The following is a 26,835-nucleotide window of genomic DNA, read 5'->3' as shown; positions in this document are numbered from 1 at the left end:
ATGGGAAGCACGACTGCCGCTGAACTCCTGCTGGCAACTCTCAACCTCTTATGTGGCTCTTGTCGACGGACCTGCTGGCATACATTATTTATTTGCTTGACGGTGCGAGAGTGGTCTAGTTGCCTGCTACTGGCAGATTATACCTTTATTATTTTCTTTCCGCCTTTTCTCTACTTGGCTGCTGCTTTCGCTCCTTATCCTCCCTCGAAGTCTCAGCCTACTTTCACTCCGATTTTTCTCTTCTTGGCTGCGGCTCTCGCTCCTTTACCTCCCTCGACCTCTCAGCCTACCATGTGGGATTCGAACCCACACCCTCATGCCTGGCCTGGTGTTTAACCATGTCCCTACGCTTCCCTTGCGCCACCGCTACTGACGAGGATTGAGTGGATAAAAATCTTACTTAATTAACGACGTCACGCTTGGCAGCCCGCGACGAGGCTAATTACCCCGAAAAAATTACATTAACACACTGCGTTGATTCGAAGCAGGTGTGTGAATATTCCGTTTTAAATCGTGGTATTTTTGTGCTGTATAGTTGGTGATAAATGTACTAACTTTAATATACTAATATTAAGTGGGAATAATATTTGCTCTGCACGAAATGCATTCATTGCGAAGTGCTTATGATATATAACAGGGGTGGCCAACCTGCTTTCGACTAAAATCTTCAAAATAGCTCGCGATCGACTGATCGGCAATAAGGTCATATATACATGAAATCGAATGAGTTCTGAATATGTAAATAACTGTACACACGCATTTAAAAAATTCCACCGCTGCCAATAAGCTCGGCCATGTAGGCGGATTTTTTTTATGAAATCGCCACAAAAATGGTATTTTTTATGTTCCATTTAATTTGATTATGTAATTGTACCCGGAGTAAATTATCATCATCTATTTGAGATTTAGCCTATGCGAATCATACAATTCAGATCTGAGGCCTGTCTAATTTTTAGTCGTTAGTGTTGAAAATTCCTCAAAAAACCTTGTTAAGTATCCATATAATCTGAATAGCGAAAAATAAATATTCTAAAATCATTGATGTTACATGACTGATAAAACGTATACACTTAAAATAAAACTCTTTTGTAAATTTTGTCTTGAGAGTCCCGAGAGACGAAACGCAGTAAATTGCGCGTGCGGTGTACCATTCTGTCATAAATGCATTCCTTGAGATTCTTTTGCAGATCGTCTATAGATATTTATATGGTGCCCCATTTTTCTTAGTGCCCTAAGCACGTGCCCACTTTGCTTAATGGTTAATCCAGCACTGCACGCATGGTAACCAGAGGTACAGTGGTAACCGCATTCACGCCATTAAATGAATGTTTAAAATTGTTGCGCAATGGCTTTTAGCTGAACTGGCTTTTTCAGTTCTCGTGGTTATCCCGCACATAAAACCAGAGCAGCAACAAGAGAGCTACGCACAAATATATGGACACGTCTGTTCGCAGTACAGTACGGTTTACCGTACTGTCAGATCACAGTCTACAAATATATTCACACCAAGCGAAGCAGTACAGTAGGACACAAAATGGCGTCCGATGTCCGCAGAACGTTTAATGACGTCATAGCAAACAAAAACAAATCTCACAGAGCTAACAGAAATATTTAAAATGAATAAAAGCAATAGCCTTCTGGGGAAAAATTTTATCTTCAACTACTGAAAATTTCAAAGCAATTGGTCCAGTATTCGAAGAGAAAAACGATTTTTTTAAAAATGATGGAGACAAATAACGGGGCTCCCGAAGTATGCGAACCAAGATGGCGGACATCGGAATGTAATATGTGTACTAGGTTAGGGTTAGGTCATAATTTTAGGTATAAATACTACGGGAGGCTCTTGGCTATTCTTCGAACTGATAATAGGACTAAAATAAGGAAAATTGGAAAAAAAATTATCGCCTAACCCTAACCTGTTACGTTCCGATGTCCGCCATCTTGGTTCGCATACTTCGGGAGCACCCAAATAACAATAACAACAAAATTTTGAAACGCTCGTTATGTCCACTACGTGTCCAATAATTATAACAGACTTGGTGCACTGGTATCATCGGGGTATATGGATCTGTGACATCATAGTATGTTCCCCATAACTAAACTCTGGAGCCTGTTTGGAGTTCGGCGAAGTCCAATTTTATGGAACAAAATTACAATCGGTAGGCCTATCTGAAAAATTGTTTCAATGTTTTATGCCTAAATAGTACATCCAAAAGTTAGTTATTAAGTGCAATTATATCCTAATCCAATTCTGGCGAACGAATATTAAGCGTGTGGCGAGGTGCAAAGGTGGTCAGAGTCCAAGGCAGTAGAGGTAAATGAGATAGAGCCGAGATTTAGTCGAAGAAAAGCTAGGAGAGAAAGGAGGCGAGAAAAAACACGTGAAAGCAAAGTAGACTGGTGCAAGTGGTAAAGTGAAAATGTTAACCACCCACTAAAGGCATTTACGTCGAAATCCGTGTCCATGCACGTTACCTCAAGCTCGGCTGTGTGGCGCTCGCCAATTGCATCTCTGAATACTCTGCGTTGGTTCGCAGGCTTGAATCCCCCGTAGGGATAAATATGTGCGATCAGTGCTTCACGTAACTGCTGGTCTGTTACGGATTCCTCCACCATTATGTCCATGCATTTGAAACTAACAACTGGCCAACTAATCCCATACCCGTTATGTACTGGAAACGAGACCGTGGTTTGCCATATAATCAAGCCGCCTTATCGCCCCCCAACAACGGGGATAAATATGTAAATCCTCCTCCCCCTAACCTTCTTATAACAATATGCGCTCAGATTTGGGAATAAATATTATGGTGAAATCAATCTGAATTTTCAATATATATATATATATATATTAATGCTTTGAAAACGTCCAATGAATTGCTAAATTTAAGACAAGACTCGATATGGTAAATATTAGTATCGATAAATATATGTATCTCGACTTTTATCAACGGTCCTTACATGACAAAAAGTGTCGAAATTGATACTTGGATCATGAAAGTTATCAACTGCTTACAGTACGGCGCATCTTGCTAAGCGTTACGTATATGCTCGCCACCGCCTCCTTGATTACCCTGCGTGCTGCGCATCCCGTAGAGCAAGGGCCGGCCTATGGGCTCGCGGGTCAAATCCGGGCCGCGGAGTAAAATAATCCGGCCCGTGACGCTTCACTGAATTATAGCGACAAAATATCGGTTTGACAATGAATACTGTAGATATTTTTATAATCCACGCTTGAGGAGTTGATTATATTTTTTACATGACAGAATTTGTTGTAAGACATGTGTATTTTAAATAATAACTTAACAATTTACTGAACAGCTATTCGTTTACCGAACCTACAATTTAATTATAAGTAGACAAATGGCAACACGCGGAAAATTGATGCTGAGTGCAGAGGGCTCAATGGCGCAGAAGATATTCGAATAAACTAGAGCAGTGGTTCTCAACCTTTTTGTCTTTGCGGACCCTTCTGGTGCTCTCAAAGCGGTCGCGGACGCCTCGAAGGTTTTTTATTCGAAATTTAGTTTATAGCTTAAACAGCAACCTAATGTTCCATACAGATTTAACCAAGTCAAAAATAACACCAAACTAGTGGGCATTTTCATTTATTTTGTCAAATCGAATACACTTAACGGGATTTCTGCTGTTGCATATCAGAAGCTAGTCTTGAAATACGTAGTCGTGTTTTTGATAACGATAGACGCATATCGTCTTCGACGTTTAGTTGGTTACGAGCCTTGGATTTGATATGGACAAGAGCAGAAAATCCACTTCTACAAAGGTAAGTGGAGGCAAATGGAACAATAACACGTAATGCTCCCATCGATACTTTTGGGTCCGACGGCAAAATGGCGCACCAAAACTGAGAAAGTGATTTGTGAGAAAGTTGCCGAGGACAGCATAACATAAAACGCATTGCGGTTTTTCCTTGCCACCCTCTGACACTGAGGTAAACCCCATTTCTAGATTCAATTACTTGATTTAGCCATGCTGGTTAAGTTTTAGAAAGCAACACAATCTCCTTTGTTGGCTGTTCGCTTCAAATGAGAACGTGACCAGTGACCACATACCCTAGAAATCACTGTAGCTGCGTTCTCGTATTTATCATTGTGATGTCATAACTCGTATTTGTCACAATAGGTCTACGGGAGATGAATCAAAATAGTTTATGTAGGCTATTGTCATAGGCACCAAATGTTCGAGCGTATTACAAGTAAAAACGATATTAAACTGCAAATAATTTCCTAAAATCTAAATTTAATCGCGGACCCCCTGGAAATGCTTCGCGGACCACCGGTTGAGAACCACTGAACTAGAGCTTCCTGAGCTGCAATGCAATGAGGAAATCCATATCCTGTTCGAGAGATGTATCACTGCTTGATTTTTATAAAAATTATCAGCTCGAAGGAAATCTTTGTGCAAATTTGACAAACCATGCGGAAAAAGGCACATCGATGTTTGGAAGTACATAATATGTATATTATGCGTGCGAATTATTTTTCGAAAATGAACATTACAAAGAACAATCTGAGAACTCGGATTAGTGATGCACATTTAGGGAATGTTAAAAATCTCCGAGATTAGAATTACAACGGTTCTTTAGGGAAACACAGACGGATTTGATAAAACGTGATAGATTGTAAGGAATAAATATGTGAATTCTTTCCTATTGTACCTTGCTTAGAGCCAAAACATCAGAAAATCGTGCGAGAAGTGGAACTCTTGGACACGGCTAAGTAATCACAGTGGTTAACAATTTCCTCTATGAACTTCGATTAAGTTGGAACCGATGCCCCCAGGGAAAATATGATGGAAAAGAGTTGTTAAACATAAATAATTTGTCCTGATATTGAATCATAAGAATATATACCAAGAAGATAACTTGCCAACATCCACCAATATATTCTCGAAAAAATATGGCACAAACAACTTCAGGTAAACAATGTCATGATGTAGGTTGAAAGGAACATGCAATATTGGCAAAACTCTGGAACAACTAGTACTATACTTAGGTCGTCATAAAAGATGAAAAGGTCTCAAAATGAGATATTGACATGCCATAATAAAATATGTTCGCACCATCTCCAGGCCTAGTGTCTCCAACTGCATGCAACAAAGTTCTTAGTCTGATTGAAGTATTACACCGGAAACAAGGAATGATTGGTTATCTTGACCGTCTTCAAATATCTAATATTCTATAATTGCTAAGCATCAATTTTCTAGTTTCATTTTGGCAAAACTGGTTGCTATTTCAATAGCTTTGTCTAATTCAAGCCATTTCTTCCCGACAGCTTGTGCATTGAGGTCTTTGCCACCACCTTTTCCATCAATTACCTTTGATATTTCTTGAACCCATTCATTTGCTTTTAATCCAGTAGAAGCAGTTTCTTTTGAAACTTGACTCAGGCAGACAATTTTTTCTGCTTCTTTATCTACACTCAATAACATAACAGCAGTTTTTGGGGAATGGCTTTTATACAATTTCATGGCTTCATTAAGTGCTTTTGTATCAGATGCAACATTCAGTTCCATTACAACAAGAGGACAATTTTGATCAGCAAATATTTTCTCTTTTGTTGTTTCCAGCATTTTCTTCACAGCTTCTTGTCTTGCTGCACGATCAGCATCGTCTAATTTCTTTTTCACAGTTTTTGCACGCTCTCTGAATTCATCTTTCTTCCATTGTGACATAACAGAGCTTCCAAGTTCTTCTGTAAATTCCGTTATTTTCTTGACAAGAGCTCTAGAAGAAATATTTCCACTTTTACATTGATCAAGGCTGCCCTCTATTTGTTTCAATGCTCCTTCATGAAGATCAGCTTTTCTATCAGCACGTGCTGCCTCAGCTCCAGTAACACCAACAATACGACGAATTCCTTTGGCGATGGCTTCTTCAGATACAATAATAAACTTTCCAGCATGACCGCTATTCAGTAAGTGGGTGCCACCACAGAATTCCACTGAAGTAACCTTTCCAGCTGGTGAAGTTGGATCTTTGATCATGTCATCAACTGGTTTTCCAACAGAAAGAACCCTAACAGGGTCAGGGTAGGTTTCATCGAAAATTGCACGCAGACCTTGAATTGCTTTAGCATTAGCGAGTTCGCAAACTTTTGCATACACAGTTTCCTTATTACCGATCATTTCATTGACAATTCTTTCGGTTTCTTTTATTTCTTTAGCATTCATGGCTTTTTTGGCGGTAAAATCAAATCGCAATCGGTCAGGAGCGACAAGGGAGCCACGCTGATCAGCTTCTCCTAAAACTTTTCTGAGTCCAAAGTTGAGCATATGTGTTGAAGTGTGGTTACTCATCACAGATCTACGTCTTTTTTCATCAATATATAAGCACACTTCATCACCCACGCTCAATGTACCAGCAACCGTTCCAGTATGAAGAACATAACCACCATGCACCTGGCAATTTTTAACGGAAAATTCTGTTTGATCGTCATTTGCTTTATTGATGTAACCTTGGTCATAAATCTGGCCACCTTGTTCAGGATAGAAGTTAGTTTTGTCAAGAAGCAATCCACAAAATTGACCGGAAGAAACAGAATCCACAAATTTTCCTTCACATCTTATTTGCTTCACAACGCCTGTGATCAAGTCAAATTTATAATTTCCGTTTTCATCTGCAGTGTACGAATACTTAGGACTGTTGTCTGTTGGTGGGAGACCAGACTTTTGTAGCTCAGTAATTGCATGAACATCAAATTTTACTGTGTCGTCAATAAGAGAGCCTTCACTTTGAGATCTCAATTTGGCTTCTTGCTTGGCATTTTCAAATTCATCCATATTTACAGACATACCATTTTCCTCCACCATAAGTTGAGTGAGATCAACAGGAAATCCATAAGTGTCATATAGAAGCCATGCTACATCACCTGGTAAAACTTTTCCACCATCTGGCAGGTTATTAACTTTCCTTGTTAAAATTCGATGACCACGTGTCAAAGTTTTGAGGAATTGTTCTTCTTCTTCATTGATAATGTCTATAATAGACTGAGGATCTTTGGCAATTTCGGGAAAAGCATCGCCTAATATTTGTACAACCACATTAACGATTGATCCAAAGAATCCAGGTTTAGCATTGAGTTTTTCACTTGCGAATCGTACTGCACGTCTAAGAATTCGTCTCAACACATATCCTCTGCCAGTATTATCAGGACGACCGCCATCTGCCAATGCAACAGTTAGTGTCCTGGCATGATCTGCCAGTACTCTGTATGCCATATCAATACCTCCCTCATCTTCTTCTCCTAATTTACCAGCATAGGGTCTAACACCGATTGTTTTTTCAATGTATTCGAATATTGGCATGAACATGTCTGTATCGTAATTGGATCGTTTATCTTGAATAACTGATACAATTCTTTCTAATCCCATACCAGTGTCAATATGTTTTTTAGCTAAAGGTTTCAACCCACCTCCGGATTCTCTATTGAACTGTATAAAAACCAGATTCCAGATTTCAAGAACGTCAGGATCATCCATGTTTACCAAATGAGCAGCATCACGTCCACCAATTCTGTCATAGTGAATCTCGGAACAGGGTCCACAAGGTCCAGTATCTCCCATTTCCCAGAAGTTGTCTTTCATATCACCTTTTATAATCCTGTTGGGTTGCACACCCATTGACAACCAAAGATCTCGAGCTTCATCATCAGCAGCAAGGCCACTGCCTTCATGGCCTTCGAAGTATGTCACATATAGCCGATCTTTAGGAATTTTGAAGACTTCGGTAAGCAACTCCCATGCCATTTCAATAGCTCCCTTCTTGAAATAGTCACCAAATGACCAACTTCCGAGCATTTCGAAAAAAGTATGATGATATGTATCTTTGCCAACATCATCCAAATCGTTGTGTTTTCCACCGGCACGGATGCATTTTTGAGAGTTCACTGCACGATTGCACTTCGCTAATGGACTGGATGGATCGATAGTTCCAAGAAATATTGATTTGTACTGATTCATTCCTGCATTTGTGAAAAGCAATGTTGGATCATCAAGTGGAATTGTTGCAGATGAATGTACATACCAATGTTCGTATTTCTTTTTGAAGAAATCAATAAACATTTGACGAATCTTTTGCGAGGTGAGACTGGAATCCATTATATTGCTTAGTAAAGAGGTATAGCAAATATGAATACTCTGTCTGAAACAACAAATCCGAAACAACCAGTGATATAAAATAAAAATTCGAAGGTGTTGCCAAAAGATGTGTCAAAATTTCGACTCACCTAATAGCAATAAAATTTATTCACACACGCGCACATAGTGATATACCGCAGTACAACCACAAAGATAAAATAATATTTGAAAAAACATGGAAAGGCACTTTATTGTTTTTTAAACACCAATTACAAATAGTCTCTATATTCGAACATTCTGTTACAGGCGGTATAAGCCTATAAATAAAAAAAAATTGTTACTTAAAAAAACAGACCCAGAAGTTTTCTTTCATATCACCTTTAATAACCCTGTTGGGTTGCACACCTATTGACACACAAAGGACGCAATAATTTTTATAACAATGATATTGTTTTTTCAAGGTTCCGCATTGAGGATTTAAAACTTATGTAAAAAATAAATAAGAGAAGTCACAATGATAAATAAATACGGTTATGTACACAAAACACATGTACACTATAATTACACAAAAAAATATATATAACGTTACACGAACGAAGATTTCTTTTAATGTTAATGCAGTAATGTGAAACATAGCTCAGTCACAAATTCATACACTCACAGATATTTCATTTGGAGATTAAATCCATTTGTTGCCTTTTTCGACATATATATCAATGTCATAATACAGTAATAGTCTATATTTATTATTATTAATATGTATTAATTAGTCTAATTATGTTATCATAATATTATATTCATTGTACATGGCACGGTCACTCCTATCACACATCCAAAACAGCTAAGCTAGTCAGTCAACTGTGGGACTGACTACAAGTGCTGAAGTGTGAGAAACTTCAGACGTGCTTGCCAAAAGTTAACTGACTGACTGGGGACCTCAGTAAAGCTTAAACTCGAAAACCTTTATCTAAATTTATGAAAATCACACTATTATTATGTTAATGAAATATTGTAATCTCCATAAATTTGAAGTTACAAACTCTAAACGCAAAACAAGGCGATTTGGCACAGGTCGGCGTTTTTCTACATTCGACGCAACCAATGACAGAATGGCATTATACGCCATGTGGCGGTCTTCATAATCTGAAAAGGCCGGGGAGTTACCCAGAGACAAAACAATATGCGTATTTTTTACTGCAGTGATAAGCTTAAATAGTACTGGTATTAAAGTAAATTGATTACTAATACTTTGACATTAATTTTAGAATTGCGACACAAAAAAGCAGACAATTTTTAAATTTGGCAAGAACACTCCCTTCAACGCCCTCGCCACACCCAAAAACACTTTAGTTGCGTCATACAAAATTGGAAGGACCGTTTGGGGTGGCATTATGTGCTGATGGTGTAATATCCAGCTTGCTGTGCTATGTCCTCGCTACTATCATTATAAATGTGGCTCTTTGACCATAGAAGAAGTGCTTTAGTGGCTACTTTCGTCCCGCCACATTTGCTGAGGATTTCCCTTTCTTTACGCATTCGAAAATGCTTTGTGAATACTTGTATACCACGCCACCAAATTCAAAACATTATAATAAAATTTCACAGTTCATGACTTTTCCGCTACAAGAACTACAATATTCTTTCCTCGCCATGGCCCTAAATGCTTCATTAGGTGGAAATGACCGCTTTGACTTACACTGCGGTTTTACTTAACACTTCCCGCTAAATGTGAGAAACTGAAACTACAATTATTATCAGTGATGTTTTTATTATCATAAATGATACTTAAAATATAAAATCTTATTTCCAATGTACAGAAAATGGAACAGTCACAGTATCGTGAAAGAACTTAATTTAATCACTGAATGAATTTCATAGAAAAAAATATCGTAGTGAAGAAGAGGCAAGTTTAAAACTAGGTAAATCATTGTTATAAAAAAATCATTATTTAGAACCTGCCAGCAGGTTTGTTGAAAAAGTTTTAATAAAAACACATTTACAAATAAACATAGATGAACAACGATAGTTGAGGTACGGGACTGACATTTGATTCGTTTTAATCTGAAAGCATTGTAAAATAATTTAACATTGTACACGTTGGCTGATTTCATTTTGATTTGAAGTAAGGAAAAAGTTGAATTCAATATAAATGGAAGAAGCAGTAGAAAATGCACAGATCATATAGATACAAATATACAATCAATCCCCATGATTATATAGTAAAAGACAATCTTACCATTTTGTAAGATGTTTTACGTAACCATTGTTTTTTTTACTGATATGGAACAAGTTATTCAGTCTAGAGGTATTCAAATGCCAAGCCACTTTATGGAATATCATTTTCTAAAGATGTGAGAAATTTCTAACAAAATTGTATAAAAATTGGGATATACAAAAAACGTACAAAATATTTTAAAAAATGGAAGCAACAATTGGACCTAACAGTATAAAAAAATCCAATATTTTGTTTTACATAGTTGAGATTGTGTTCTTTGGCACTTTATCACCTGGTGAAAAGGTACTATGGTTGCAAATTTGCATATATTATATATGAAATCCACAGTTGAATAGTAATAGTCTTTTCTGATTGGCAGAGGCTGTTTAAACATTTTTGATATGCGCAACTAATGTTTTAAAACAATGTGACTTAATCCACATCTTCCTTCTTGTCTGGCTTTCTTTTCTTTTTATGCAAAATAAACCTGTGATTAAGGAGTTCATTTGCTGTCGGTCTGTCATCAGGTTTCCTGCAAAATCACAAAAGATTGAGATAATAAAGTCACACAGAATTCTCTAAAATATGGTTATCGCATATCGCAAAAGAGTCCTAGCAGTTGATGCATCATGCTAAACACATGGAATGTGTTTTTAATTTGCACCATCAAATACCCCATGATATTTGAATTTTGTATCAAATGATTATGTGCAATAGGATTGAATAATTCCCCTTTGTTGCAAGGTAGTTTACAGAACTGCTGGTAAATTTTCCTCCATAACACTTGAAGTTCATGCCAATGTAAGTGACAAGACAGATTTATGAGCATAGCTGGCTCAGGGTGTCTGCATTAGAATGAGCGTGTGATAACTTGTCTGTTCTAAGCCAAATACCGACAGGATGAATCCCTTGACAGAAAACCCTTGAAGGCATTGTCCATAATTGTTGTTGAATAAGAACTTACCTTATCAAACATTTTCTAACAAAGTCAACTGCTGATCTTGAAAATTGTGGTCTTGGCAATTCCGGCATTTTGTTACCATCACCAATGTAATACATTGCTTGATAAGGCTCCTTGTCTCGAAGAGGAGGCTTTTTTGTTGCCATTTCAAAAACAGTACATCCGATGCTCCTGTCAATATCACAGTATGTAATAAACATATGTGGAATGACACAGAAGTGAATTTACATTTTAGTGTCCTTACGACAAAGTTGCATTAAGGATCGGATTTTCATACATATCCCAAAGAGGAAAAATAAAAGAAAACAAGTTATCAATCTAGATCGAATATGGAAGTAAGAGCTCACAAATCAAATTGGGAACACTTAGCAGTTTTTTAGACCTAGCTATGTTAGTGTCAAAATTCAATGGTCTTGGATTAAAAACAACTAACTCCACCTCACCCAGGATGAAAAAAAATTGAGTAGGCAATGCAAACTGAAACAAATTCCATAAAAGCTACTATGAATAAACTATTGCTTGTGTAGAGCCTTTTGCAGAGCAAAGGTGTGCAGACGGATTGTGAAACCATTGCAGATGCAGAGGCATGGTTGGCAGTGAAGTCCATGTCGGGTATACGATTAGTCGGGAAGACTTGATGGTGGAAGAAGCCATAACCAACCAGTGGTTACGTGATAAAACCCTTAGGCAGCGAGGAGTCCAGCAATTTTCTCGCAAATAACTATTCCCACATGGAATTTGAACCTGCAAACTCATGCGGGGTAATCAGTGGTGCAGTGGTGACCGCATTCCTAACACTTAGCATGACGCGCAACACCGCCGAGTTCAGTAATCCTAGTGTAAACACTTATCCCATATGGATGGTGAGCTTGCAATATTCTACCAAGGTCAAACAAATAGTGATTAGTGAGTCTCAGATAACTCATAATATACAATTCAAAAACACTTAAAAGACAAAATTTAAACAAATACCAAATATCGCTTTTTGGTCCGTGCCCTTCAGAAGTTATAACTTCTGGTGCCATCCAATATGGAGTACCACGTAATGATTTTAATAATCTTCCATCATCGCTATTCTCTGATTCTCTTTTAAATGAATTCTCTTTCAAACGCTTTGCACATCCAAAATCAATGAGTTTGATTATTCCTGATGTCATCAACATCACGTTACTGCCCTTTATATCTCTAACAATAGAAAAAAACAGTTTCAAAAAAGCTCCATCGTGTGATTACCAAAATAAAGTATGATTCGATGTTATACCTGTGAACAACAGACGATTCATGTAAATATTCAACACCGTTTAAAATCTGTTTGGTGTATTTTCTGAAGATTCTTTCTTTCAAAGGACCATATTGCTGCAGAATTGATGATATTGATCCACCAGCTATATGTTCCATGAAAATCAGGACCATATTTCCTTCCAATGATGTTCCAAGTAAGCTAACACAAAAATATGAGAAATGATAATAATTGCAAATAAGCAGTGGGTTCTAGTGACAAATAAATATCTTCCAAAGACTGTACACTAAAAAGCAATATTTATTTTCCACGCCTGTGCATGGTAGATACCACACAGAGTATCCAGGAATAACACCTCTGTATATTTCATTCTCAAAATTATTTCGAACACGCCGCTTCAATGTAAAATTCAATGCCAATTGTTTTGCTGTCAAATTTTTTCATTAGTCCATAAGGTTCTTAAATATTTCACCAAAGAAAATGTTATCAAAATACATTTATTGCTGTTATCTACTGGTGGGTCCCATTGTTTTAATCATATTATTCCTTTTTTACAAAGGTTGGTTCATCATGCTAACATTGAAAACATGCGTTTGCATTAGGATAGGATTTTCATATGTAGCTCAGAGAATGCGAAAGCGTATAAAACGGTCTGGCAAAACACAGCCTCTCATCCAATCCAGTCTTCACCAGCAGCAGTTGTATCAATGAAGATTTTGTTAAATAAAATTCAGATCAAAGCAACTTACCTGACAATATTTTCATGTCTTAATGCTCTAAGTAAATCAACTTCAAGTTGTATTTGTTTGAACTCTTTCTCTGCAGTTTGACGATCATGTACAGGTAGTTCAACCTGCTTTACTGCAATCAACTGTCCATCTCTTGTAAGACCTTCATACACCTGGAGAAGGCAATGTGAATAACAGCATGGCTTGGAGTTGTAGTGAGACTAAGTAATTTTATGTTACTCAAAAATAAAAATGAATATCATGTATCGCTTAAGAAGATAGCCTCTTCAAAATTATACTATTCAATGAAATTATCCCTAGTAATAAACCATTTCTGTAGAATTGAAAGACTTACAGATGAGGATTTGTACATGAGTGATAGCAAATGGCAAGCTTTCAATAAACTAATTTTATTTTGGTCCTTCTGACATAAAACGAAACAACATAAAAAAAAACGAACGAACAAAAAATCGCAGAGTTACCCGGAAGATGAGCACAACTTGGGACAAAATCAAAAACGTGTAAAAAAAGAATGTGTCAGACTACCAAAAACACTGAAAGCGCATAGTAAAACAAACTGACATGATATAAAATCGAGCAATAACTTTCAAATCAATTTAATAACAGATTTTGCAGCATTCTATTGTGAAAGTGATAGGTTTGAATCTTTCATATAATATTCATGAAAAAAATGTATTTCCTGACTTTTTGCTGTCACTGAATGATTCATACAAGCATCATTTCACTAACTCAGAGTTTCCCAAACTTTTTGCAGTGTGGACCCCTGTTTGTGAATCTTAGTTTTGATGGACGCCCATTATATGTCATATCAATTTCTGTGCCTAACCAACAAGGAAGGATACTGTTTCAATAACAACACAAACAACATTAAAGTAATGGATGAGGATGCTTTTCAGTGGACAATTCATCGATTCTCGGAGCAATTTGTGACTAGCAAACTCGTAGGCCAACTCTACGGCAAGTCTTGACTTGTATTTTATTAGCATATCAATAAGAGCTGAAAATGCTGCCTCACACATGTAGGGTAATAAAATTATAATTGCCTTTTCTGACAGCAATGGATATTCATCCGCAATGCTCAAAAAAAAAAAGCATTGGCAATTAACAGGTTAATATATTCCCATACTTATCCTGGAATGGTAATCAGACAAAAAGCCATAGTTTACCATATATCTTCCATAGGATACTCAGACTTAGTTCTGCTCCTATGTAAGTCATGAAACTCAGCTTTTAACAAAATTCAAATGAGTAACAAACAAATTCTGATTCTCACTGTTCCATATGATCCATGTCCAAGCTCTTTTCCTTTTCTCCATCCCAAACATGCAGCAGTATCAAGCTCAGCTTTCATTGTGCTGTCAGAATTCTGACTATATTCTGTTGTTTTTGTGAAAGCAGATGCTCTTGATTGCATATTGAGCTGAAAATTAAAGATTAAATAATAATATAAATCTCATAAATGTTACAAAGTAATAAAGGGTGATAAGAAAGGCCTTGACACTTGGCATATCATGATAAGCAGTAAGCACCAGTGCGTGTGCGCGCGCACACAGCTTTCAGAGGCTGCGCACACGCATAGATTTACTGCGCACAGACGTATTTTGATGTAATGTAACAATTTCCTCGGTTGGCAGGTTGAGAAAGTTTGTTGTTGGCCCACTCATTACCCGGTTAGAATGCCAAAATCTCTTCATTGGTTTTTGCACAAATATTAGCCATTTCCAAAAAAGTGCGCACACATCAAAATTTCTGCGCACACATACTACAAGAAATTAGAGGGAACATTGGTAAGCACTATGAGCAAACTTGCCATCGTACTTCTAAGTATCCACTATAAGTTCGCAGGTTCGAATTTCGCTGGGGATATAGGATCGCTGGGGAATCAAACATTGGGTACTCCTGTAGAAGGCGAACCAAGATGGCAGACACCGAAACGTAGTATGTAAACCAGGTTAGGGTTAGGCCATAATTTTATTCCAATTTTCCTTATTTTAGTTCTATTATGAGTTCGAGGACTAGCCAAGTGACTCCCGTAGTATTTGTACCTGAAATTATGGCCTAACAAAAATCATATCTTATCCCAAGATCACATGGCAAGTTTAAATCTCAGGTTGAGAGCTTACCAAATAAATCAATAAACAGAGTGACAAATATTAGGATCAGTTATGCCAAATTGAAAAATTCTATTTTTCAGCCAGAAGAAACGTCTTTAATTTGGACCCTTGAAAAAAAAAGGAACCTAACAAATCATGTTGAACATACATACCCTATCTGATACTTTATACTTTTGAATATGATACATAGAAGATGATTGATTATTCTCTTCTTGTTCTGAAACTTTCTCTTGTTCTTTATTATGTTGTCGTAAAGTTTGTTGAGTTAATTTAAGACCTTTGAACGATCCAGCGGAATTTGGTCTAGAATCTTCATCATCAAATTTATTCTCGTTATCTGAAATTTTATAAGAAAATATCTTGTAAGCTTGTCGATTAAAACTTTTCCGTACATGCATTCCGTACATGCAAGACAATTTTTTTTTAAAAATGGGATAAAAGTACCAAGACAACTAGTCATTTTAAATCATATATCTAGTAAAAAAATATTCAAGATCTAGATTGAAAATGAATTTTTTATAACCAAGCTAAGACTATTATTTGTTTACAAACTTGCTTGCCTAATTAACCTCTGTAAACGTTATCATTGGTGTAAAAAACATTTGTCCAGAAGATTGAAATAAGAATTAACAGGGATGATAAATTCAGATTGGCATTGCATTCGCAATTCTGTTGTAAATATGACTTTAACATACTACTTAGATACACATTTGGTTATGTTGCATGTTGTTCATTCTGAAATTGATGTTACGAGAATTCATTTAAAGATAGACAACATAAAATAGCGATTTGATTCAGAGATCCACACAACAAAATTGTGAGCAACCTTTCCAAATGAAGCTTAATTTAAATGCAATGATTATTTATTAATATACTGTGACTAAAGAATGGTGATTATATAAACATTTGAGGGTATGATCACTGCTGCACAAAATGTGAAATATACCAGCATGAGGACCTATACTATATTAGTATTTTCTTCGGTTTACCTTCAACTGTATTCTCTGAATCTGATGGCGCTTGCAATGTTTTTTCAAGTTCCAGCATAATTTCTTCATCATCAGAATCATTATTTTGAAGAGATGAGAAATTGTCCATATCATCCACAGATTGAAATATTTCATTGGCGTTCATATCATGTTTTTCATCTATATTTTGGAAGGGAATATCTCCAATAAGAGTGTTTTCGGAAGAATTAGTAGCGCAACTGGGAAATCGCTCAAATGGAATAAAATCATAATTTTCTGGCATTTCTTCATTTCCGTCACTAGATTTAAAATTTTCATTTTTGCTGTAATGATCTGTTGTACTGCTATCTAGCTTAAATCCCTCACTTTCCCCGAGAAAATCTTCAACTTGATTCGGAAAATGAACTTTACTCAGCGGTACTGAATCTCTTGAGACTAGATCAGGATTAGGCTGTAGTGATGAATTGTCTTCACCGAACAACAATGATAATACTCCTGGTTCTAGCACAGGCGTTTTATAATATTCTTTCCAATATTTCGTTTCAAGTTCTTTCGCAGTTAGAGTTCCTATATCTGTGTCATTTTCTGAAGATGCGTCACTGTTTGCTTCAGAATCATTTTCGTCTTGTGATTTTCTGTAATTTATTAATGTATGAGCATCAAGTTCAGATCTCTGTCGCATGGATCGCATTATTTTCTGCAATTTTGCTGCGACGTCAAGTTCATCTTCATCTGTTTCATCATTATCTTCTTCACTTTCATTATTTCTTTCCCCTTTATCATCAGAAGGTGACCGACTTTCATTCAGAATTGAATCTGATAAAAGTAAAAGAAATTTGAAAATTGCATAAAGATTTTATAAATCTAAACTTATCATCGGTAATAGAATATTTTTATAGGACATATTTAATATTGCCTAACCTAGCTGTGACTGCCACCAGGTAGTTCTATATCGATGATATAATGCACACAGTTAGTTTAGGTAAATATCATAATAAACATGATTGTATTCTCTTAATTATTGGGCTTATTGACATACTACACAATTTTTTATGCCAAGATTTGATAAAAGCTTCGAATCCTATGGATATGAAAATGTGTGAGAAGAGTTTGATTTAACAATCATTACCAGTCTAAGAATCCTAATCGAATCTCAAGTGGTAACTTGCGCGAGAGGATGCCTTTCCTCTATTCGACGATGAATATGAAATCCCATTCCATTATACCCTTACCCTTCTCAACACTATATATGTGTGCTTTTCAATGCTTTGATGAAGTAACAATAGATGAAATTAAAAAAAAAAAAATTTATGAATATTATTGTTGTAAAAAAACATTATTTTGAAATTGGGTAATACCTGTATCAGCAGATTCCACAACAGGAAGAAACACTTCATCAGTATCACCGAGTGATTGCTTTAATTTTTCTCCAGAATGTGAAAACGAGAATACCAATTTTTCATCTTTTATAATGACATCAGAACCATCAATGTTTTTTATTGCAATAAACTGAGGATCGTCCAACAAGTTTTTCGTTTCTATGTCTTTAAAGCAGTCAATTTGATTAGGAGGTAAATGTTTTATGGAAGGATTATCAGGCAGTGGTATCTCCTCTATACCATACTCATTTGGTGATGAACAATTTCTGACCATGGCATTTGTAATTAATTTAACATTGTTCGATTCGTCTGCTTTCTTAGTGAAAGGGTTAATATCATCTTGCAAATTTCTGTTTTGTGTTGGGTTTTCAATTTCAATAGCATTTATGTGTAAAGTGTCTTTCAACTTATCTTCTATTGATTTCTCAGAAGCGATTTGATCTGTGTTTGATATCTCTTGACGTGATTTATCGATATTAGTTGTATTTTCATTGTTACAGAAAAGAGTTGAAGAGTTTGTTCTAAGAGAGCTTTGCCCACTGCTGCAAACTTCTTGTATTGGACTTAATGGTGCAGTGTAATTTTCATTAGAAATTTCACCATGTGTGAAAAGGGTTAATTTGTCATTGATAGAGGATGACGTGTCACCTGCACCATGATTTTCTTCTAAAACTAGTTCTGTACCCATTTCTGATTTATTTTCATAATTTTTTGCTGCAACAACATGCCAATCTGGTCCTGACAGAATAGCATGTTTCAAAGGATCGAAATCTGCTGGTAATTCATTTTCAGGTTCAATTTCCGGAACGTATTTTCCTTTTCTACCCTTCTTTGGTCTACCAGATTGCCTCAAGCCTTTTTCTATAACAAGTCCTGCAGAGGTTGCCCGTACAATTTTATCTCTGTTTTGTGGATTTGTCACACAAATTTCATTATCACCAGTCGGGGTTTTACAATCTCTTCGCTTTTTATTGGCTGACTGGGTCTTCGGCTTTCTAGCTGATGCTGATTTTATCCGCCGTGGGTAGGACACATTTGGAACAGTTACTCTCACTTTATCTAGTAAGTTTTCCTCATCCTCGTCACACTTAGGATACGCCTCCACAATCACCGGTGTACTAGCCATTGTACTCCTCTGAGAGCTGTGGTCATTATCACGTTTTGATTTCACAGCGGGTGAGTTTAAACGCTCCTCTATACGACGTAACGTCTTCTCTGTTCGTTTTTCATACTCGAGGCCTTTAGCGATCCGTGCTGACCGTTCGTTTTCATTTTTATTTCCATTGGATTTTTGCTCGACTTGTTTGCTCGTGGTAGGCTTCTGCTTCGATTTATCTGGTATTGTACTTCTTGCTTTCTTTGGTTTCAAGTTTGATGGTCTTGATCCCATAGTGTTTGTTACTTTCTTTGGTTTTGCTTTTTGTTGTGTTTTTGATTTATCTGAGCTCATAGATCTATCACGATCGTTACTCAATATCTGACTTTTACTTTTACTTCTTCCGGGTCTCATTTGATTTTTATTTAATATGTTCGATACTTTTGACAACACTTTCTTTGGAGGTTCGTATAATCTGTTTGTTGCTTCAGCAGCTCTAGATGATAACGATGTCTTTTTTGCAACAGAATTAGATTGCTTCACTTCTACCTGAGATATATGTTCTTCAGGTGGTGTTAAAGTAATTGACACTGCACTGTCTTGCTCTGAAACAACTAATTTAACTGAGGTTTGCCTCTCAAATGGGTTTATTTGTTTGTCCACACTTGATATTTTATCAGAAACCTGCAGTGAAAAAGTACCCTCGTCTTTATTAGTCAAATACTCCATGTTATTGGAGTTACCGTTTGAAAAAACATTCGTCGAGATTTCTACTTCACCAGTATTTACTTTTTGTGATTCGTCGTCCCTTGTTATTGACTCAGCAAATATTGGAGATGATGCTTCGAGTTCTTCGAGACTTACAAAGGAGATTGGCTGCTTTATGTCAATACTATAACCTTTATGACTCTGGGAAATAGCACATTCATCTACAATATTAGAATTTGAGATTGTCTTCTGCATTTCTTCTTTATTGGGTTCTGTTGAACTATCCCAAACGCTTTTATTATCACAGTCAAAATTATTGTTTCGGTGTGACATTTCCATATGATTTGTGAGGCGTTTGACTTCAGTGTCCTGAATCCCATTGGCGTCACTGACATCAGTATCTTTTTGAATTGTTGTTTTCTGTATTTTATGCTGGGAAAAAGCCGTTTCAGCTCTTAAAGCAGGACTAATGAGCCCTGTACCTGGCCTTCTTTTTTTCATAGTTTTGGACGTTTTCAACTGATCGTGATCATGTAAACCAACATAATTATTTTGAGGTTTTGAAGAGAATGTGTAAGCTGGAGGTGATGTCCCAGATGGAGAATATCTTAGATTTAATAGTATGTCAGCCTTAGCAGGTCCAAAAATTTCTGCATTTTCTCTCTCTATGTCTTGGTCTTGATCAACCATATTTTCAGAAATGCTTTCATCCATTTCTGGCATTAAACCATTTCTTGATGGTGGTCGTTTACATGTGCTGTGATAAGATATAAAATTTATAGTCTGACACCCATAAGATAACATGAAAGAATTTATTTATTGTAAAACAAACAAGCATTTGCAGGCTTTTTACAACTTGGTATACACTGTTTTATAGCAAACTGAAAGTTTATATAGTACTAAAAATAACAGTATTACCAAACTATAATAGGTTATAATTATATTTAGTTCACAAGCACTCAGACATTATTTTGTGTGAACTGAAATTCTAATTGAAAAAAATAACAAGGATCCAATCCTCTAAGACCTCAACTCGATACACAACATATGGAGGTATACCTCCTTCAATAGTTGTGCCAAATATCACCTAAAGTTTTACAATGAACATAAAAGCACATTAAGATTTATGCTTAATTCAACACCACAAGTTAATCGCCTTAATACCTTGCAATTGGATCAAGAGATTGTCTTCTCTTCGGCATAAATTGCAGTAAGCCTTCATCTTCAATTATAACTTGGGGTGTGGAAGCACGATGTCTCAGTGGTTGAAGCTGTGGTGTTCCTGGGTGACCCATACTCACAGGAACACCGGATGAATAGAGTGGAGGAGATATTCTGTCAGATATTTCTTCTCCATTGTTATTTAATACTGTTGGTTTATGAGGGATTGGATCCAGGATTCGACTCCTTGTGCTTTGACGAGACGAAAGTCTTGGAGTATTGGCACGACTTCCGAAAGGGCTTACTGCAATTTAAGGTCAAAAGTGCGATGATTTGTACAATAAAAGTATCAATGAGCAACTAAGTGAGTCCATTAACACCAAAGAAACTCATCCATTTTAATATAAATGTTTTCAATTATGAGGCCAACCAGCTTGATTACTTTTAATCTCAAAGTTGGCTCTCGTTGGTTGATTATGTTGGGAATGATTTCGTGTGGGAAGATTTCTGACGGCTTCACCACCAGAGAGTAATTGCCACAAAATTCTAGATAGTAATGTTCATCCACCATCACAGCCCATACACCTAAAATAGTTAGGTGCTCCCGAAGTATGCGAACCAAGATGGCGGACATCGGAACGTAACATGGGTAACTGCCAACTGGTTAGGGTTAGGCGATTATTTTTTTCCAATTTTCCTTATTTTAGTCCTATTATCAGTTCGAAGACTATCCAAGAGCCTCCTGTAGTGTTTATACACAAAATTATGGCCTAACCCTAACCTAGTACACATATTACATTCCGATGTCCGCCATCTTGGTTCGCATACTTCGGGAGCCCCAATAGTTAACTACCGTAGTTAGCTATTGCGATATGCAATCTTTGCTCATAAGTAGATGACAGACAGCTATACAGTTGACAAGTCTTATTATCAACTTTCCTCTCCCTAAGATAAGTAGAAAGTATCTTAAACTTACGGTATATTCTAAGAAACTTGGATATCCATGTCTATAAAATGATTTATTGTTGTATTTTAAATGGTTTTGATCTGAATGCAGAATTATTGTATATTTTTGACACTTTCATTCGACCAAGTTATATGCTATATGGTAATAGTTTTTAATCTAAAATTAAGAGCAATTATCGTAAGACAATATTGTACAACATACTTTGTTCTAAGTCAAACAACAGAGTGCTTCTTCTCATTTCACCAGGAGTTGATGTTCGAGATTGATGTTGATGAAGAGGTTGAGTATTTAGATTCAAACTGCTCCTGCAAAATCATTACCAATGTTTTTCTTTTAGTTTTAGCAAGATGTAGTTTTCCAATTTTATATTCACTAAAAACTGACAAGGTAAAAGGCAATTTAGCATTCTATTAATAATAAGCTTCACAACTAGTATTGTTTTATGGGATAGTTTTCGTGCCTTCACTCTGAACAAAGCTTGGCAAATCAGCTACCAATGTCTAAGAAACTTTAGGTTTGTAAAGACTGGAATCATACATTCTGGTGCCACATTGCTAACCTAATTTAATAATCCTGGGTGAACTGGTGAGAATAGGCTTCAACTTAGCAGATTGGATAAGCTTGAATTGAAAATGGGCCCTCTATCGCACCTCATGGATTTAACTTTCAAGAGAAATGCGGTAACTATGTCAAAAAGGATTGCTGGACTCTTCGTCGTTGCATGTAACCATTGTAGAGTTATGGCTTCCTTCACCATTAAGTCTGAATGATGAACCCGTTTCCAGACCCATTTTTGACCAGAAACTAATCAGAAGTAAGTCGCCTTGATGCCTGCTCGTCCCCACCCCCCAAGATAACTATGATACTAATATAAGAATAAGATATTACTAAAAGTTGATTTTTCAATACTTTGTTTTTCGCAGATGACTTCTTTTATTCTCCCACATTGGTGGAAGGTTGGAATATCGAACTCCGTTCAGTAGTGACGATTCATTATCTTGTTCTTCTACTGATACTAATCTGTCAACTGTTAAAGAAAACTTTCAATGAAAATATATTCATATTCACTTCTTAGCTTAGAAGGTTTATTCAGAAGATTAATATGCCCATATAGTATAACAATAGATGGATGACAATACTAATTCTATATACAAATACTTGAAACGTCATAGGCCTATCTAAATTTGGATATTGATAATTTCAACAATGGTGTTTTGCTCCACAGATTTCCAAATTTATTGTAGTTAAGCAGAAAACTAGGCTATATTTTATCTGAATCCAAATAAATACCCTTTTATTAAAGATTTAAAATACCAAAAATGGACAAAAAATTCTTCATTATCACCGACATTACTGAAATTAAAAATTTGAAACGAGTTACATAAATTAGGTATTAGAATATATTTTCTTCATGAATTTTTTTTTTTAAATTCCTAATAGAAAACACGGTATTGTATAACGAAATGTGATTAAAGTGTTCTCAACAATGACAACAAAAACAACAACATGGTGTGACCATCATTGGTTGATCAATAATAAAAAATCTTGTCTATATACAATACAGACTATAAATCCTATGTGATTCAATAGTCTTGCTGCACACTAACACAAATATACTTCTGTAACGTTTCGTCTGACCAAGGTCAGATTACCTAAGACATATATACCGGTAGTTCATAGCCTTTTTAGTTGAACTACCGGTTTGTATGTCTGAGGAAGTCTGACCTTGGTCAGACGAACATTACAGATATATATTTGTGTTAGTGCGCAGCAAGACTATTGAATCACTTGGGATAGTTATCTTCACTCTTGCTTCAGCATCCTTACGGATCCACCGGCACAAAAGCATAGAAGACGAAGAAGTAGTTGGTCTTGTAGAAACCCAATCGATAGCACAGAATATAAATACCTGCATTATTTGATTGTTTCAACATATCTTGAAAATTAGGTGAACTTTTTGAATTCAATAGTGGTTGTGATAAAGTTCTGGAGTTTCGCTTTTGTCTGTACTTTTCGTGTGATGATCGATTACTATCTCTATGATTGTCCTGCAAAAGCCAGTTTATGTTATGAGTTTTGTCACAGCCAGATTGAGTGTTACACTGTATAAGAGGGTACCGCATATTTTTGAAAAAAGAAAATGTACATTGCAATTTCATTCACATTTTAAAACACAGTATCTATTTATTCGTCCAGAAAATGGCATTAACCAGTTTTTTTAACCAGTATAATTTGAAAAAAAGTTCGACTTCTATCAATGCTGCTTATAAAAATTTGATACTCGCCTCAGATAATGATGATTTTTTCCTTGGTGATGGAGAATCTGACTCGATATTACTCATAACATATAATGAATCATGTTTATGTTGAGATATTTCTGGTGTTGATAATGCTCTCCCTCTGTTATGTTTATGAAAATCAGGATCTTGCTCATTTCTAAATAAAATACCACAGAAGTCACCTATCATCATCATCCGCCATAAACCACTTGATTTCGCTAATCAATTCATTTATAAGACCTCATTTAGTCAAGACAAAATTAAAAAATTGAGTCACAAAAATTTTTCATTAAATGTATTTTTATATTGGCCATTCAGTAATGATAATTAAAGGACTAAAGCAGCAAAAAGATCAGTCGAGTTAGACTAATGCATATGTTTTCTTGAACAAACTTGAAGCATACCTTTACGCAGGCATTTTGAATAAAATATAATATACATGTTCACTTACTTTGGATCTATAAAATGAATATTTGATGCCACTTGTACAATTGGTATTGAATGTGACTTTCTAGAAGTTTTAGATGAATGCTCATTATATCCATTGCAATCCCCTGTTTCTGTGTTTTGATTTCTGTCAATACATTTGGATGAATGAATAATTATATCAAAATATTAGGTATGTATACCTAAATTATTCTACAGTGTCAGATTGGCCAAGTAATCAAAATATATTAGCATAAATGTGGACTTATATGTACATTATCACTGTGTCATCACAATGAAATTCAAATTTTTAAATGACCAATCTCCATTCTAATAAAGCAGGGGTGGCCAATCTTCTTTCGACCGCCATCAACTAAAATCTTCAAAATAGGTCACGACTCCGAGATATTCCACCGCTGCCAATAAGCTTAACTCTGTGGGCGCATTCTTAAAGAAATAGCCACAAAAATTTGTAATTTTTATGTTCCATTCGATTTGTTAATTTGATTAGCCTATGTAATTCAGTAAATGTTTCATCATTTATTTAAGATTTATTCAAATCATTTAATTCGGATCCAATGCCTGCCTAATTTTCAGTCGTATGCAGGGTGCTGGCGTGCAGCCATGATTTCTAAGGGGAGTCGTGGAAGGTGAAATAAGTTGCTCTATCAGGCTTGCCTGGACTCAAATACTGTATGTGTATGACGTATTTTGCGCATGTGCAGTAGGGTGGCTTACCCACTTTGCGGCCATGACCTGTCGTCTGCGACCATCAACTTCATCGATTAAATTAATGCCGAAAAAATTAACGAACCGCGCCGATATTTCTCACGCGTTATCGTCCACTTATCCCTCGTAGCTCTACGAAATTACACTAACATGCGGCCACAAATAAAAAAGTTACGACCCAAAACCTGACCGAAGAAAAAAAATGGACCATTTTACCATGTCGCCAACTACCCATTGTTCCTTCAAAAAAGGTTGAAAATCCATACAAATATAAGAGATAAAGAGATGAAACTTGGCAGGTGGGTAGAGTTGTGTTTTTTTTAACCATCTTTAAAGTTTCGCGTTTCTACCTTCAAAGGAGGGGGAGTAGGGGGGTGCGCATTTCCAATACGTCAATAATATCTTTGTTAACTAATTTGCGACCACCGTGTTTTTGTCTGTTTGATTGCTGTGATGCGGTGTTTGTTTATAATTTGAAGAATTTTGTTTGAAATAATCGTGTTCTCAAAATATATGACGGTCAGAAATGCAATTAGAAGCCCATTTTTTCATGCATGGCTGCGTATGCCCTAGTCTCGGCGCAGCAGAAACGATGTTCAAGGCTTGAAATCGCACACTGGTCGTTCGGTCGCAAATACGTCTTCAGAGTGTCGTACTTTGGTGGTTTGTATAGCTTTAACCCCTGGTCGTAGAAAGTTAATTCAAAGTTCAGCATATAGAATAAATGCCAATGCACCTACGGTGAAAAAATTAACGGGTTAGAAATATTGGTTTTTGTTTTATAGCGGTTTGAATGAAATCGTCCGCAGACTGGCTACACCACCCTACGGTATTCTTTCTGTTTTAAGCGCTGCATGAAACTGGTTCAAGGTAGTTTTTTGGGATGTGTTATTAAATTTACTCAACATCACTTGCAATCAACTACTCGAGATGACCGACCGATCGACCGACCGACCAGCATGTTGGCTACCCCTGAAATAAAGCAATACAAAGCTGGCATTGATAAAGTGTGTCAGTTCCTTAATAAAAACCCTAAGAATGGAAGCTCACATTGCATACATACATCAGTACATAGCATACACACATACCTTATATACAATTGGCTGCTTGTATAAGGGCATGTTTGGACTGTAGGTATGAAAAATGAATATTTGTCTGCTAGCTTTACCCAGGTGTATGACTACAGGACTATGAGAACGTCATATGAGAAAAGATACTAATTTTAATAAATGCCTCGATACTGTGGTTAGATTGAGCTTATTCAGTTATTCCCCAAACTCGCCTCCAAAGTAGGCCTACATAGTGCAGATGTATTTACCTTATTCTGTATTTACAGACTTACCTTGATTTGGCAGACGGCTCTGGTGTTACCCATCCCTGGTTTGAATCCATATTCATATTGGTGGATTCAATTCTAATATTTTCCATTGTGTTTGTTCCAGGCATAATCCGCAAGTTTATTTCAACATCTAATTACGATCAACAGAAGTAGCCGAAATATACGAAAACAGTAAACTAAATTAAACACTAAATCACGAATTTCATTTTCCCAACTTTTGTTTACTACGAACCCCGTTGCCATCGAAACAACGTGTTTTGATTTAAACGCAGTCATCCATTACGAATTTCGCCATTCATTTCAAATGAACGACCTGTTTATTCAAAATATCAAATCAAGATAAAATCAAGAATTCGTAGAATGAAAACTACGAAATGTTTACTTAGCTTTTCAATATGTTTAATCTTTGT

The 26,835-nt window shown here is 36.2% G+C and overlaps 2 protein-coding genes across 2 annotated transcripts; both read right to left on the bottom strand.

The window, feature by feature from the left end:
- Positions 1-4,878: 4,878 nt before the first annotated feature.
- Positions 4,879-8,504, bottom strand: LOC120336533 (alanine--tRNA ligase, cytoplasmic-like). Its single transcript, XM_039404228.2, has one exon. It carries the CDS (start codon positions 8,113-8,115, stop codon positions 5,212-5,214), a length of 2,904 nt encoding a protein of 967 aa, XP_039260162.2. The 5' UTR covers positions 8,116-8,504; the 3' UTR covers positions 4,879-5,211.
- Positions 8,505-10,029: 1,525 nt separating this feature from the next.
- LOC120336531 (uncharacterized) lies at positions 10,030-26,566 on the bottom strand. The gene is made up of 16 exons (XM_039404226.2): positions 26,429-26,566; positions 24,383-24,505; positions 23,938-24,088; positions 23,562-23,700; positions 22,562-22,679; positions 21,854-21,957; positions 20,689-20,989; positions 17,700-20,281; positions 16,363-17,157; positions 15,526-15,710; positions 14,533-14,679; positions 13,260-13,411; positions 12,532-12,711; positions 12,243-12,455; positions 11,274-11,441; positions 10,030-10,841 (listed from the first exon to the last, which is right to left on the bottom strand). Exons 1-16 carry the CDS (start codon positions 26,530-26,532, stop codon positions 10,742-10,744), a joined length of 5,562 nt encoding a protein of 1,853 aa, XP_039260160.2. The 5' UTR covers positions 26,533-26,566; the 3' UTR covers positions 10,030-10,741.
- Positions 26,567-26,835: the final 269 nt, after the last annotated feature.

Source organism: Styela clava, chromosome 2 (genome assembly GCF_964204865.1).
Source record: "Styela clava chromosome 2, kaStyClav1.hap1.2, whole genome shotgun sequence".
Lineage (NCBI taxonomy): Eukaryota > Metazoa > Chordata > Ascidiacea > Stolidobranchia > Styelidae > Styela > Styela clava.
Note: the sequence above shows the minus strand (reverse complement) of the source record. Positions and strands in the feature narration are given on the sequence as shown.